At 55.9% G+C, this 15,644-nt stretch overlaps 5 protein-coding genes across 5 annotated transcripts; 2 read left to right on the top strand and 3 right to left on the bottom strand.

Moving 5' to 3' along the window:
- Nucleotides 1-751: 751 nt before the first annotated feature.
- GLRG_03652 (uncharacterized protein) lies at nt 752-1,649 on the top strand (the record flags this gene model as incomplete). Its single annotated transcript, XM_008094337.1, has 2 exons — nt 752-1,178; nt 1,234-1,649. The coding sequence occupies 2 exons, from the start codon at nt 752-754 to the stop codon at nt 1,647-1,649; spliced, it is 843 nt and encodes a 280-aa protein (XP_008092528.1).
- A 3,040-nt stretch (nt 1,650-4,689) lies between these two features.
- GLRG_03651 (tetratricopeptide) lies at nt 4,690-6,918 on the top strand (the record flags this gene model as incomplete). The annotated part of the gene is made up of 3 exons (XM_008094336.1): nt 4,690-5,344; nt 5,404-6,565; nt 6,621-6,918. 3 exons carry the CDS (start codon nt 4,690-4,692, stop codon nt 6,916-6,918), a joined length of 2,115 nt encoding a protein of 704 aa, XP_008092527.1.
- Nucleotides 6,919-7,935: 1,017 nt separating this feature from the next.
- On the bottom strand, nt 7,936-8,492 carry GLRG_03650 (transcription factor subunit Med10; the record flags this gene model as incomplete). The annotated part of the gene is made up of 2 exons (XM_008094335.1): nt 7,936-8,378; nt 8,453-8,492. 2 exons carry the CDS (start codon nt 8,490-8,492, stop codon nt 7,936-7,938), a joined length of 483 nt encoding a protein of 160 aa, XP_008092526.1.
- A 521-nt stretch (nt 8,493-9,013) lies between these two features.
- On the bottom strand, nt 9,014-10,497 carry GLRG_03649 (uncharacterized protein; the record flags this gene model as incomplete). Its single annotated transcript, XM_008094334.1, has 3 exons — nt 9,014-9,928; nt 9,976-10,264; nt 10,328-10,497. The coding sequence occupies 3 exons, from the start codon at nt 10,495-10,497 to the stop codon at nt 9,014-9,016; spliced, it is 1,374 nt and encodes a 457-aa protein (XP_008092525.1).
- A 677-nt stretch (nt 10,498-11,174) lies between these two features.
- GLRG_03648 (uncharacterized protein) lies at nt 11,175-13,572 on the bottom strand (the record flags this gene model as incomplete). Its single annotated transcript, XM_008094333.1, has 2 exons — nt 11,175-13,436; nt 13,519-13,572. 2 exons carry the CDS (start codon nt 13,570-13,572, stop codon nt 11,175-11,177), a joined length of 2,316 nt encoding a protein of 771 aa, XP_008092524.1.
- Nucleotides 13,573-15,644: the final 2,072 nt, after the last annotated feature.

Raw genomic sequence — 15,644 nt, 5'->3', positions numbered from 1 at the left:
CCCAAGGGTCCCCTTGGTCCCCCTCCCCTTTTCCACGTTCCCCGCCTTCCTTGTCCTCCCTGTTTTCCCCTTTCGAGAGAATAGGTGCTGTCGCACTTAACCTAAATTCCGGCTTAGCGCCTAGGGTACTCACATGAAACCCTTGTGGCTAAGGCGGCAGTGTTTTAGCACCTTGCCCAGCTACATGCTATCCCAGGCCACCAGCCATCAGCCACCACCAGCCACTGCTTACTGCATACCCCACTCATGAGCCTATTATCGTGCACGGACTGCATGGTGATGCAAGGCCGTCGTTGTCACGGAGAGGGCGCCTCTGTTTACTTTCAGCCCCCGAGCCGTTTATTGTCTTGTCTCTGAATCAATGCCTTGCCGCATAATGCATTGCAACGCCAGCTTGAATCCAACATAGAAGGCCATTTTCCCTCTCTCCCCCTTTCGAGAGAAAGAATCCGACACCGACGATACGACTCTTTTTCTGACCCATTATTTCTTTTTTCAAAATCGTCTTCGCCCCTTTCCGGCACTCCCACCACTGCCTCTTGGCTACCCCCATATTTCTGTCGCATTGTTTACTTTGGTGCCAAGTGGGCGCGCGGCATAGATCCAGAGCAAGGCTTCCCTCTTTCCCGCCCACATCTGTTCCCGCCCAGATCCCCTTTCAATATGGTAGGCTAGGGTCCATCTCGCGCGCAGATCATCAAAATCTCTTGGGAAACGCATGAATTTTGACCTGAAGAACCCACAACAGGCAATGCCCTCTAGCTACAAACCTTCCCCACTAGGGCCTCATGGCTCTCCTCGCAGCTCTCCGTTCAGAAGACCAGAATCTCCAGCATCACCATCAGCAGCGCGACAGCCCTCAACCCAAGTGACGCCCTTCGGATCGCCGACGAAAGCATCCTTCGCAACCAACAACGGACGCTTTGGCAACCCAACCACACCGACAGACACGGCTGAGATTCGGACACCTCGAGTACGAACGCCGACTGCCGAGACCACCATGGTCTCGCCACTGCCCCTCCGGCCAGGTTTGAAGAAGGCGATAAGCCACGGAAATGCGCTGTCGCAACTGCAGCCCGCCCAAGTCCGACAACTACGGGAAGGTTTCGAGATCTTGGATCGCGACAGTGACGGAGTCATCAACAGAGAAGACGTAGCGAGCATGCTAAGCCAGCTAGGTAAGGAGGCCGATGCACGAAAGACGAGGACGTGACTGATCTTACACATTTCTAGGCCTTCCGTCCAGCGCATCCGATGTATCACAGTTCTTCCCTCCGTCAGCCGCGCAGACGATGACGATGGCCGCCTTCCTCAACTCCCTGGCCACGATGTTGGCATCATTATCGCCCCAACCCGAGCTCCTCTCTGCATTCTCTGCATTCGACGATGACGACAGCGGCCAGATCGACCTCGCTGAGCTGCGAGATGCACTGCTCCACACGGCGCCGGAACCCGGCGAGCGGCCGTTGACGGAGGCCGAGGTCGAGAAGGTGATTGAGGGATTCACGGGCAGGAGGGCGTTCAACCGCCACATGCAAGGCGGCTTGGGCAACCGCCGCGAGGTCTTCAGATATCAGGACTTTGTCAACTCCATCATGGGGACTAACACGGCATCCGAGGCGGCATCTGCCGAAGGATCTGAGGATTAAAGTTGATTTGAGCGAGTAAACAAGGTATCTGGCGTATGAGAGAGAAACGGGGTCTGACGACATGTGCGAGCGTCGCATGTGGCGACGAGCGCTGCGGGGTGACGAGTACAATTGAACGGAAACGAGATTTGACGAATACATTCGGACATGACTGTACTTTTATTCATAGCCAAGACGTTGGATGGCGGTGGTGTCGGGTATAATTTCGGTTCGGGTTCACAGCATTACGGTTTTCATGCCAAGATAATCCGTTTGCCGCTGGGTAGCAGTGGCAGCTCGCTCCCGCAAAACCCATGTGACAATTGAGGGACGGCGGGAACCAGACTCGGAGGGTCAGATCGGGTGGGTACGGCCTTTCGAGGTAGACTACTCCGTATTCTCAACCCCAACATCCACGCTTGCGGATTTTGAGTAATGAGAAAGGCTGGGAAAACAAGTTGGTGATGGCAGTGCATGCGTCTTGTCTGCACCCGCGCTTGGTCCCAGCTTGCATATATGTACGTGTAGGATACTCGAGGAAAGCGTTTGGGCCCCGCCGTATCCCTGGATCTCATGTGGCCTTTTGTCGAAAAGAAGGCACTGGATGGGCAAAGCGACGGCATGGTGATGCCATAAGCTCGGTTTGCAGGAGGCTGGGAGCTGCAAATCGACCAGGGCCTCCCTCCAGCGCCTGCAGCCTGCGCTCGCACCCGCAGTGCAGCACGCATAGGTATTTCAAGGGGCGGGCGGTTGTGGGCTGGGACATGGGTCGGTTGGCTAGTCGAGTACCTACTACCTACTGTTGCTCTGGCAGCTGTCGCCTCACCCCCAACAAAGAGAAAATAAAAAAGATAAAAAATCCAGGGACTTTCCTCCCCTCTCTCCTCCTGTAACACGGTGCAGGTAGTGGCTCGGTCGGGTAGCATCAGAGATAGCAACACAAACTCCGGGAGGTTCGGGGTCCCGAAGGAGGGTGACTATAGGTGATAGCCAGAGCTGATTGGCCATGATTGCAGGGGTCATGACGGTGCCCCACCGAACCTTCTCGAACCGACCCGCTGGGTTGCCGTACATGGGAAAAGGCAATAGCCGTTTGTTGCAAACGCCTCGATATGTCGATTGGGCCTTTAAGCCGTTGCCGGACATCGGACTACAGGAAAAAATTGGTCTTTGGGGTATTTGTCACTCTGAGAGTTAGCATGGGATTTCTGGAGAGGCCGTCTTTTGTACGCTTTCTATCTTCATTGCCGAACCATTTCATCAGCTCTCAGTAGCCTCCATCAGTCAGGTCTTAGCTACCTTGGTCCCCTGTCAACACCTTGACGCGATTATGCTCTGGGGTCTGGAGCTGAAGACCCTCTAAACGGAGGCTGAGCGTGTGTCGAGCTCCTCTCTCGCGTACCAGGAGCCTACCCGTCATCCTGGTCCGGGTCCTGGTCTAGGTCCAGTACCATGAACCGTACGCTGGCAGGTCCATCTATGCAACATCTACCTCGTACATCTACCGCGCGTGGTGCACAATCGGCCACCGAAAGAAATGAAACAATTCGAAAGAAAGATAAATAAAGAGGGAAAACAATAGGTGGCTAGGAGACGAGACAGCTTGGAACCACGACCAGTGGCTGTCGTCCGACGATCTTGTCGTCCACCCACCACTCGGCAGGTATTGTGGTAAACAAACTGTGACTTGGAGGTTGCCATTGGCTCCTCGTCGGCTGCTAGTAGTCATCGGAAGACGGGACTGGGCCGTTTGGACAAGCTTCCTGTGGGGTGATGTTGTGAGCGGGCGACTCCAAGTGGTTCTGGTTACATCACACGCAGACATTGGCACAGGCGCCTCTGCATGTACTCAATACGGATACCATGCATGGTATAATGGCCATTGGTGATGCTACTGATGACTTCTCCCTCGTCCTGCCAATGAGAGCTTCCGTGCTGCAGGCCCAGCACCCCCATTGCTGGACACACGTACGCACGATGTGTTTCTCTGAGGAGGAGGTCGTCTTGGGAGCCAGCTCTTGGACATATCATATACATTGTACATTTCTGCATGCCCAGTCCAGCACTGAGGCAGCATCCAGGACCTTGTCTAGTCAACCAGACACCCAGTCGAGTCTCCGTCCTTCCCGTTAGGCGCAAACCCAGGCCTTGTGTAGTGTAGTTAGGCGGGAAAAGCAACAGGAGAGACGGGGAAAATTGTGCACAGCTGATCAATCGTGAGAGGTGCCTGCTTCCGACCCCTGGCCGAGTAGCAAGGCTCCTCACTCGCCTCGCTTGTTGTTTGGGTTTAATTTTGGTACCTATTTCATCTCTGTTCCTGCCTTGGGCCACCGAGAAAACGACTGGAGCAGAAAAGCAACAACTTTGTGCATTTCACATCTGAAGCTTGCCACCGACCTCCTCTCCTACTTGCTCACTTGCTTGCTTCACTGCTCATCAGTACTGGACAGCTTGTTCTCCTCTTGCCCCTCCCTCGCTCATCCATCTGCCTTTACCTTCTGCGGATCCTCTGGTCGCTCAAGCGCCCTGCTACCTCTTCCGCCAGCTGCATCTGCCCTCCAGTGCCCACTCTGATGGGCTGTATTTCCCCTGGCCGAGCCTTCTCCTCGCAGTATTAGCCTGGGCTTCCTTCCTTTCATAACTTTGCCTCCCGAGAGCCGCCCAACCTCTCCCTGCTCCTTCTTCCTCTCTCACACACACTCCTCTTCTCCTCTTCGTCTTTGTATTCTTGGACTTCTTTGAGACGAAGCTGAATACCCGACTGTACGCGTATACCGCACCAGCCGTACCTTACCGCATTCCATTCCATCAAGACGAGTCGAGCAAGGTACCACTCCCTACCTTCCACCAGGCGCACCGGTGAGCACAAGCAAAAAAAAAAAAAAAACACCTTTTTTTTCTTTCTTTTTTGGCCTGTCCACCCCCCTTCACTAGGCCCGTTAATACGCTTTGGGGAATCCGGTGCACAAGCATAACCTTGCATCGAGGTTACCTACCTAAACCAACAAAAAAATAAGCCTGCGCATTCTTTGGTTCCCCTCAGAGGGTGACTGCTTTATCAATGAAGCTCTTTGCAAAGAAATCGTCCAAGAAGCAAGGCCAGGACGACGACGACCACAACCAAGATTCGAGCTACTTCCCCCCCTCTGAGGCTTCTTATCCTGCGAAGTCGCCCATCAAGCCCCGATCTCCCACCAAATCTCCGACAAAGTCCCCCACCAAAAAATCCTCCCAGCCCGCATCCCCAAGCCCTCGGGAGACAAAGTCGTCGCGCACATCCCGCACTTTTGGACGCCACCCTACCGATCCTGGATCACGCAGGAGTAGCAAACTTGACCTTGACTCCCACCCTCTTAACCTCCCTCCGGAAGAGCGTGCAAAGAGACTGTCTGCCCTGTCAGCCATGAGTGGTAACGCCATGGACGTCGACCGTGAGTCGAGCGCAGCGCCGTCGTCGCCTGTTCCGGCGCCTGTTCCGGCTCCTGCTGCGGTGCCCCAGCAATCTCCCGCGCAGTCTTCCCCCTCTACCCCCAAGCTGAATGGCATCAACACCAATGTCAACGGCGACGACGATGCCCCGGCTCCACCCCCTCATAAGTCAAACCCCTCCAGCCCAGTCCCCACGACCGAAGACGAGGCCGAGGCCTACAAGGCTGCGGGCAACAAGTTCTTCAAGGACAAGGATTACAAGAATGCTATCCTTCAGTACTCCAAGGGTATGTCTTGCTGTTAGTTGTGAAACCGACGAGGCCGCAAGTTAACAAGTCCGCTCCAGCTATCGAGTTGATCCCCGACTCGTCCACTTACCTGAGCAACCGTGCTGCTGCCTACATGTCCAATACCCAGTACGAGTACGCCCTCGAGGACTGCACCCGGGCTGCCGACCTGGACCCCGAAAACCCCAAGATCCTTCTCCGACTTGCCCGCATCTACACTAGCTTGGGCCAGCCCCAAGAGGCTCTTCTTGTTTTCGGCCGCATCAACCCTCCCCCCTCCGCCAAAGACCAGGCTTCGGCCAGGGAGATGCTCAAGCACGTCACCGCCGCCCAGAGCGCTCTCCGTGACGGAACTGCCGGCTCAATGGTTCTCCATGCTCTTGACCAGGCGGAGCGTCACTTGGGCTTCGGCGCCTCCAGACCTCGCAAGTGGCAACTCATGCGAGGCGAGGCATACCTTAAGATGGGTAGCGCCAATGCCCTCGGCGAGGCGCAGAACCTCACCATGGCCCTGCTCAGGTATAACAGCCAGGACCCTGAGGCTCTGGTGCTTCGTGGCCGCGCTCTGTACGCCCAGGGCGAAAACGACAAGGCCGTCAGCCACTTCCGCAAAGCCATTAGCTGCGACCCCGACATGAAGGATGCGGTCAAGTATCTAAGAATTGTCCAGAAGCTCGACCGCATGAAGGAGGAGGGCAACTCTGACTACAAGATGGGCCGCTGGCAGTCCGCCATCGAGAAGTACAGCGCTGCGCTCGAGGTTGACCCGACCAACCGCGGCACCAACTCCAAGATCCTGCAGAACAGAGCGCTGTGCAAGATCAAGCTGAAGGAGTACGACGGCGCCATTGCCGACTGCGAGCGCGCCATCAGCCTGGACTCAACGTACCTCAAGGCTCGCAAGACCAAGGCCAACGCTCTTGGTCAGGCGGGCAAGTGGGAGGATGCTGTGCGGGAGTGGAAGTCTATTCAAGAGCTCGACCCCGAGGACCGTACCATCCCCAAGGAGGTGCGCAGGGCCGAGCTCGAGTTCAAGAAGAGCCAGCGCAAGGACTACTACAAGATTCTCGGTGTTGAAAAAGACGCCGACGACAACCAGATCAAGAAGGCCTACCGCAAGCTCGCCATCATCCACCACCCGGATAAGAATCCCAACGATGAGCAGGCTGCCGAGCGCTTCAAGGATATCGGAGAAGCTTACGAGACCTTGAGCGACTCTCAGTAAGTCCAACGTTCTTTGAAGAGGAGTAACTCTTACTAACCATCTCCCACGTAGGAAGCGCGCTCGCTACGACAGTGGCGAAGACCTCATCGACCCGTCTGACATGTTTAGCGGCGGTGGTGGTATGGGTGGTATGGGCGGCATGGGAGGCATGCACGGCGGCATCGATCCCGAGATCCTGTTCAACATGATGGGCGGCGGCGGCGGCGGCGGATTCGGTGGTGGCGGCGGCTTTGGTGGCGGCGGTTTCCCCGGGGGCGGCGCACACTTCAACTTCGCCGATGGTGGAGGCGGTCGTCCGCGCCAAGGCGGTGCCGGTTTTGGTGGCCGCGGCTTCAACTTCTCGACCTGACAATCCGAGTCGGAGGAAGATGAAGCAGCAAACTACGACGAGTCTGCCGAGCCAGGACCGAAGGCAGGCGGCTCGTTCGCCCAGGAGTCAGGGAAGAGCCACACAAAGCGGCGCCGAGATGAAGGCGACCGACTTGTGGACAAGATCCGCCGGTATGGAGTCTGGATCGTGGCCGCCCTGGTCCTCGTCCCCGCGCAGCTCCTTGTACTGGCGGTGGCAGCTGTGGGATTCGTGTACATTTGCATCATAGGGGCCCGGAAGCTGGGCATACGGCTCCGCGGCGAGGAGTGAGCTTTCGACTTCGGACCTTGGCATTCGGGATATGTTTTCTTTTTTCGGGATAGACGATGACGCACAGAACAAGTCGCACGCTCACACACACACACACACACATACACACACACTTATACACCGGCGGCGTTTTACCCAGGCATCAAAACCGTCTTCGTGTTGTTTTCTTCTTTATTTTTGCCGCTTTACTGTATGGTAGAGAGAAGGAGAAGGAGACAGCAAGAGTCATGGCCCCAATCTTATCAACACCCCGAACTCATGGGAAATGTAAAGAGACAAGAGCAGAAAGAAATGGGAAGGGGCGTCTTTATACATCTCGTGGAATGCAGGATGCTGTTTTTACAGTCACGAGGTTGGGCATAACTGGCACTTGTTAATGGATAGAACTGTAAGCGTCTCTTGGTTGGGGACGCCACGCCAGCCAATATCGTTTTGACTCGTTCCTAAAGACTGTTCTTGCGCTTTTTGTTGTGCCATGTTCTACACGTGGCTATGGGTATCAAATCTTTGCGCCCTGCTTTCCGGGTGCGCCACCGTCCTTGGGCCGTACACGTCACCCCCCCCCCCCCCCCCCCCCCCCCTTTTCCATCTGCTCCGTAGCCATATCGGTGCCCCAACCTTAAAATGACTTTGTGCTATGGTCAATCGCACCCCTTCCTTTGGCCTTTGGCCAACTCACAGAAACCGGGGAAGGGGGTAGGGGAGAAGCACCCCCCACCCGCCTGCTCACTCCGCCGTCCCAGGCCTTCCGCTCCCGGTAACCTTTGTGCTCTCCAGGACCCGCGCCACGTCGTCGCGCAGCTCGGGCATGCCGCGCTCGATGTGATCGGCGAGGACGTCGCGGAAGCGGGCAAAGGCGCCCATCTTACCGCGCATGAGCTGGTTGCCGCGGCGGACGAGCTCGACGAACTCGCGCGTGTAGATGTCCGGGTTACGGCCGTTCTCCACGTACTGCACGAGCTCGGGAGGGATCTTGGGGAGGGCGCCGGGCAGGTCGGGCGACGGGGGCGCGCCGGCGACGGCCGTCATGTGCACGCGCTGCAGGGACTGGGAGAGCGCCTGGACGGACTCAGCGAGCGCCGGGCCCGAGGGGTTTGAGGGCGTTGCGTTGTAGGTCGTCACCTGCACCATGATCTGATACAGGTCCTGGATCGTGTCCTTGAGCTGCTCTGTGCATGGAGGAGGGAGGTCAGCGCAGGTAAAAAGGGGTAGAAGCAGGCCAAGGAAGGGGGGTGATGCGTACGCTCCAGCTCCTCGGGAGTTGGTTTGTCGAGAGGCGCCATCTTGGGCGGTTGATATGGTGTTGTTTTTTTCTCGTGTTTCTCGCGGGGCCTTCGTGGCTTTCGTGGCTTGGGGAAAGGCGATCGTAGGTGAGCTGTCTATGGCGGGCGACTCGCGACCTGGGTCGCTGTCAAGGTTGAGTTGCGATGCGAGGGACGAGGCTGGGTATGGGCGGCTGCTGCCGGCACACCTTGAACACGTGTGTGGGGTAATTAGGTGCTGTAGGGGTAGTAAGTGCAGCTGCGATGGGATCGGGGCCGGTGGTTCCTGGCGCCGCGGCCGTCATGCAGCGACACCCCAGCCTTTCATAATGGAAGAAGCTCACTCGTGAACCCCTCCCCCTTTCTACATAATTCTCCTGCAGTTCATACTTGGCTCCCTGCCGGAATAATACAACGTCAGCGAAAGATAGCATTGGGAGCCCTGTCCGTGACTAAGCGTTTTATTTTGAATTCTGCATGTCGCACTACTGCTAGTGGTAAGGATATCGCTCAAGTACTTTGTTCAGGACCCTCAGAACCCATCACTTCCCGCCGAACAACTTTCGAAGAGCTTGCATGTTCTTCTTTTTGCCCAACTCCTGGGGCGAATCCGCTCCGTTAAAGAGTATTCTGTCCGTACCGTGGTTCTGTCCGTGGTTACTGATGCTTTCGCTCATCATGCTCGCCATCTCCCGTGACAATTCCAGACCAGCTTCACGGCTTGCTCGTCTAGGAGCAACCACGGCAGGCTGTGTGGTCCGTAGCCGCGGGGACGGCGACCGGATCGGATTGTACAGCTCCAGATACTCAGATGACTGGGGCGGAGGTGTTCGCCGGACGACGCTGCGCCGTGTGATGCGGCGAAGCTGCGGTGGCGGGGTCTTGTACCGCCTTATCTGCTCCGAGGGCGTTTCCGGTGGCGTGACATATCCCGACGACGTCGTCGTGCCCGACTTCTCGAGACGCTCTAGACGGGACGCTATGCGCGACGAAGGGCGTTTGAGGGGTTCGTTGCTCACCCAGGAGAGGGGCGGCGCGCGTCTAATCTCGTGAGGCGTCCAGACCGAAGAGGACCCTGGCGGGGTTCGCAGAGGTGATGCAGGACTGACAACTGTACCAGGTCGTTTGGTCAAACCAGGTGACGCCGCTGACTCCAATTTTGAAGTTTCTGATGTTGATGTGGCCAGTGTCTGCGCGAGCTCCGCCAAATGCCGACGGGGGATGTTAGCTCTCTGCCATTTCTCTTCCAGTTGTGCAGTCCTGGGGAAGGGCTGCATCCATATCGGTATGGGCTTCGTCGGACTCGGTCGGAAGGTAGGTTGGCCTATGGGATCGTTGATGGAGACGTATATCGTGGACTCTACAGGTGGTGTTGCCGGGTACTCCCTAGCCTGGTCGTGCGATCCGTCTCCCGCTCGACGGAGAGAAGACGAGTCTCGGCTCAGCGTTCGAATGGACTGTGACTGGGTCAGTAAGAGCCCATTCTCCTGTCCGGGTGACTTACCGCTGGGGCCCTTCTCAGGCGTCCTGCCCTGCCCTCGCCAGCATCCCATCTCGCCCGGCTCAAACCACCGTCTGCCCTCTCAACCCTCGCCAGCCCCTGCTGCACCACGTCCTCTCCCTCCGTACTCAGATAACAAGCAGCACAGAGCGGCGGCACTTCAACCTCCCTCATACGCCCCTTGCCAGACGTCCCGGCAACTCGTCGCATTGTGCTACTGCTCCCTTCCTCATCAGCACAGTGGCCCTCGTCGAAGAGCTCCAATAACGGTACGCCACGATGCACCAGCTTGCTGCCGCAGAACAGACACCCGTAATACGAGCGGTGCCAAAAGCACTATCCCAGGCTGACGCACTCGTCGCCACGGTAGACGATCTCCCCGCAGACCCAGCAGATGGCGAGGTCAATGAGCGCCGCGTGGCAGGCCGAGCATGCCAGGCGTGCCTCGTGGCCGACGACATGAGGGTCCTCAGACGTCTGGTAGCAGAATGTACAGGTGAACGAGACCGAAGCACGCGGAGCCATGTTATCAAGGGAGGCACCGTATGATGTTATCGGCAACAAAGTATATGGGGGGGGGGGGGGGGGGGGATGAACATGAAGCGGACGTTAGGTTTCTGACGAGAAGTGAGGTGTTTTTGTTATGGCGCAAGGTAGGGTCGACTTGGCTGTTCACTGCTGAAGATGGCAGCTGCTTCAAGAAATGGAACAAATCGACCCCGCTTGCATGGTACGTTCCCGCAACTGCCGCTCTTCAGCCGGCGTGACTTGACTAGGAATATCAGATCAGCTCAAATCGTAATGCCATTGTGTTGTAAGAGTACAACTTTTGAATACCCGAAAGCTCAGCCAAGGTAAACCATGACGGATACCTAAACAAGACAACCCTTTGCTAACTCCAGTCGATAGGTATGGTACAGATGAAACATGAACAACGCAGAGGCCAATACTTTCTCCCCAAGCAACCTCCATGGTTCGGCCTACCCAATCCTTTAAAAGCAAAACATTCTGGTTACGCCGGTTGTGTACCCCTGACCCCGTACTGTCAATGGCATCAGTTGTCGGATGCAACTGACAGTACGTGCTCCACCCTCCAGATATTCGTGTTTGTCGTCATATAATACAGGTTAGCGACACCAAAGCTTGGTATCGCAAAACAACGGGTGGGTTCATCATGCTCCCAACCATCGTTCGTGCAATGTTCAACGTCGCATCTTGGGCTTCGCGAGCATGTTAAGTCGGCTTAAACTCATGCCGCTGCGCTTCATGGGGCTAGGCGAAGGGGCAGTCCGAGAACTCTGAATCTTCTTGCCCACAGTACCGGGGGTCGTTCCCATAAGTCTGGGAGCAAGGAGAGCATCGCCCTCGGGAACATACTCGGCCTTACGTCTCTTGCCGGCTCTCTCAGCTGGCTTCTCTTCAAGGTCTCCCTCTTCTTCACGGGCCCGAGCCCGCTTCTTGTTGGGCATGCCGTGGGGCTTGCCGGCGAGCAGCTGCATGGGGGACCTATTCTCCTTGTTCGCGGCGAATTCGGTGCCGGCCGGGAAGCTACCCGGCATGTCCAGCGAGGGCCGGACATGACGCAGGCTAGCCTGTCCAGCAGACGATCCAAAGCCAGTGGGCGAGGCGCTACCAAACCGGATTGTGTGGTCGCTGCGGAAGGTGAATGTGCCAGGAATGGTCGGGGGCAGGTCGTTGTTGCTCTCAGTCAACTTATCTGCGGTCTTCTCGCTCGCCTTCTCAGACGGGCTGTCGACATTTAGCTCGGGATAGAGACCATCATCCTCCTTTCTCTGGGTGACGTTGCCGAGCATGGCATCAAGGCTCGGGTACTGGACCTCTGCCTGCTTGCGGATGGGAGTCATGCTGGCAAAAGCTCGATGTGCGATTGTATTGGGAGCAGCAGCAGCGGCGGTCCGATCAGTGTCCGGAGTGAAGTCGACCCTCTTGAACAGTTTCCTTCGCGGAGTTGTGAACGGAACGGCCTGCAGAGGCTTCTTATCCGCCATTTGCGGTGCAGGGGTTTGCGAGGTACCAGAGGCGGGTTGGGGAATAGCGCTCTTCGTCTGGTCCAAAACTCCCTTGCCGCCGCGCAGTATTGACTTGACTCTTTCAAATCGGCCTGGGCTCACAATCCTGCGTTTCAGCTCGGCCGTCTTCTCCAACGCAGTCAGGTTGTTGGTCGTGGAAGACTTTGTGAGACCACCCAGCTCAGGCTTAGAAGGCGACTTTCTAAGGCTTCCAAGCTCGGGCTTCGAGGGAGACTTTCTGAGGCTTCCCAGGTCGGGCTTGCTAGCTGACTTTGTCAGCGTGCCGGGAAGAGGCATTCTGCTGCCGGTGGTGCGGGCCAGCGAAGAAGCGGTAGGGCTCGTCAGGGATGCCAGGCTAGGTTGAGATCGAAGGCCAGCAGGGGCGTCGGTTCCGCTCGACTTGGGGCGCGGAAGAGAACTACCATCGCGAGAAACAGGTCGAGCCGAAGAGGCGTCGTCCTCAAAGCGTTGTCGCACACGCTTGACGGAAGCGGGAGGCTCGATGAGGGCGAAGAGACGAGCCTTGGGTCGAGAACTGAATGGAGCGTTCTTGGAGTCGCTAGAGTCCGTGTCGTCTAGATTGGCCTTGGAGGGAGACCGCTTAAGGCTTGCTTTCTGCTGAGTGGGCGTGCCAGGCACGCCCAGGTTGGTCCTCGAAGGCTGCTTGAGAATTGACTTTGGATGAGTCGGTGTGTCTTGGAGGTTTGCCTTTGTGGGAGACATTTTAATACTAGATTTCGGATGCGTGGGGGTGTCGTCCAAGTTGACCTTGGAAACGGACCGCTTCAAGCTAGACTTTGCTTGAGTGGGCGTGTCATCAAGGTTGGCCTTGGATTGGGTACGCTTCAAAGAGCCCTTGAGCGGAGTGACTCGGCCAGCTTGGGCCCGGAAAGATGAGGGGTGACCTTCGATAGAGTCCATCTTCTTGAACTCGGCCATGTGGGCGGCGCTGTAGCGACCAGACTTGCCCCGGGCCTTGGCAATCCTGCGCCCGCTGATTTCTTCATCCTCTCTCTCCAGCTCGCGCTTGGCGAGCAGCTCCATTTTGATTTTGGCGGCTTCCTCGCGCAGCTCGTTCATCATCTGCTGGGCGTCGTTGCTCAGGCCGGTGTCACAGGTAGGCTGCGCAACGCGGAAGGTGAAGGGCGACTCAGGCACGCCGGTGGTCTTGGAAGGCGTCGTCTGGTGGTCGGCGTTTTTGTCGGAAGGCTTCATGTCTCTGAAGCCAAGCCAGGTAGCCGAGGGAGGTGCGACAGTGTGGTGTACTTTGCTCGGGTGCATTTCGGACAATGGCGCCTTCATGTTTGTAGATGAGGAAGGAGTGGCAGGATCGTGGTTGGGAACAACGAGGGCATTCAGGCTCTTGGCAACCTCTTGCGATGGAGGGGTTTCGTCGCGTTCGGCGACGGCGGCAAGAGCAGATTTGGCTTTTGGCTGGAAAATAAATAAAATGTTAGTTGGGGTCCGCGAGTTGCTGTTGTTTTTGTTTACACAAGCGGTCAAAGAGCTTCCTCACCTTCGGTGTGTTTGCACTGGCCAAACGGGCCGAGCGACGGCGGGGCGGCGACATTGTGATTAATGGCTGGTAGTGAGCGTTATCGGCGTCGTTTGCTGGAATGCCGGAATATCAAAAGAGAGCGAAGAAGCAAGACGAACGAGGTCGATCCAGCGAGGCCTTTGTGTTGAAGGACGAGAGGTAGATGATGTCAGGCGAGAGCGGATAGGGTTTGTTTCGGTAAGGAAGGTAGAGGTAGGTAGGTAGGTACGTAGAGCGCGACGGGGATCGGTGTGGAGGGGCTTCTCGTTTGTTTACATTGCGCGCCGAAGTTTAATTTCTGATTGGATGGAAACGAAGAGACGGTCCAAGCTCCTGACCCAGGTCTGCAGCGGGTGAGATGGGGCCAGAGTGGGAGAGACCGTGTTATTCACAATATTTGCGGCGAATTTACATTGAATCTGTGCGGCGCCTCTCTCTGGTCTTCGTGATCCGCCCGGTGTTGACCCATACTTGGATGGCCCTCGGGTACTCTTCATGGGTTGTAAACAAGGGGAACGCGTGGCTACGGAGCCCCCTTCTACGATGTACATCGTACTAATTCTCGAACTGTCTCTTGTTTCATAATACTTTGTGCATCTCGTCTTGTTTGGAACTGATGCAACGTCTGCCATGGCACGTCTTCATCGTCACCCCTGCCACCATCATTGGAACCCGTATTTCTTCGATGTTCTGTATAGGACCGAACCTTCAGGCCCTTGGCAAGGATGAACGTGGTGGGACTGCACGTTGGACCTAAGCTTTAGATGGCAACTACAGCACAAATTCGGCTCGAGTCACCACAACTAGGAACATGACCTGCCGTCGCATCAATTGTCACGAACCTTACCGACCTTTCCTTCTTGGCTGCAATCATTCGGGTTTGCTTTATTTATACCCTGCCCCATGGTGTTTGACCTACTTCCTGACTCATTGATATATCTCGACCGGTGCATGATAGCAGTAATGGTAACGCATTGTTAACTCGGAGCGAAATGTGTGGAGATATGTCTCTTGGCCAGCCTGAAAACCATGACCCGACGGCGAGAAAACACCTTGACCCAGGCGGTCGACAGGGCAAGGAAAATTCCCTTCTGCAATCGTGATAAATAAAAAACCGCCTCGTATATCAACAGCAGCGGAGTATCGGCGAGGTTGTTCTTCACCACGTGGCTAGTATGTGCCGCCACTCGGAATCTCGAGAGCCAACATGATTGATTAGCCCCTCTAGCGTCATTAAAAAGAGGAACGTATATACCATATCTAGTCTGAACTGTATTCCACAGGTTGGTTTATCGTTAGGCAAAATTCGACCGGGGAAAAGAGGTGAAGGACGAGCTCTTTGGTACGATATCGAGTTTGGCCCATTTGGCTGGACTGGAAGGGGAACACACTCCAATGCATACAATTCTTGCAGAAGACCAGCTGCCGCAATCTTCCATGCGGAATTAATGGCCGTCCAGCTCCGAGGCATCGCGGCTTTTATTCTCGTCTTTTCATTTCTCGTTGCTCCTGAGTTTCAACGACATCACAGGTTCTAAGCTTCATTAGTCTTCAGACAAGAAGACTGTCAAGCCCCTTAGGTATTCCCGTCAGCCATTATTGTGGCTTCCGAAACTGGCGGAGAGTATGTTCCGAGAGACTGAGAATGTCCTATTGTAAAACATGGACTCAAACAACGGATACTACCTATGTAGGCTAGAGAGCGCACCAGTGGCGCTTCGCTCTGGATGTAACGCACTTCATGTGATCAAAGGTGTTGTCTCCACTCTTTCTTTTTACTTAACTCGGGAGATATAAGACAGGCAACTTGAAGATGATATCGTCTTTTAACTACCGAGGTAGCCTGGGAGAATGATATGAAGGATCTCTTGACCTGTCAAATTAAGTGCAGAGAACACGATTCTAATGAGCACAGCGATTCGCATGCTGCCCTTTCGACTCAGCTACCATGACATAATCGTGCCAGGCACGTAAACTGCCAGTGCTCGCGAGACAGGGGCGGCCAAAAGCCGAGCTCAATGGAGCACGACAACCGGCACGAAAGTAGACATGGACCCGCGCTCCTACAACCTGAGCTGATAGGAAGATGCAGGATATGCTTTGAA

Source organism: Colletotrichum graminicola (genome assembly GCF_000149035.1).
Source record: "Colletotrichum graminicola M1.001 genomic scaffold supercont1.11, whole genome shotgun sequence".
In the NCBI taxonomy this organism is placed as follows: domain Eukaryota; kingdom Fungi; phylum Ascomycota; class Sordariomycetes; order Glomerellales; family Glomerellaceae; genus Colletotrichum; species Colletotrichum graminicola.
The sequence above is the reverse complement of the archived record's forward strand: the minus strand, read 5'-3'. Positions and strand labels throughout refer to the sequence as shown.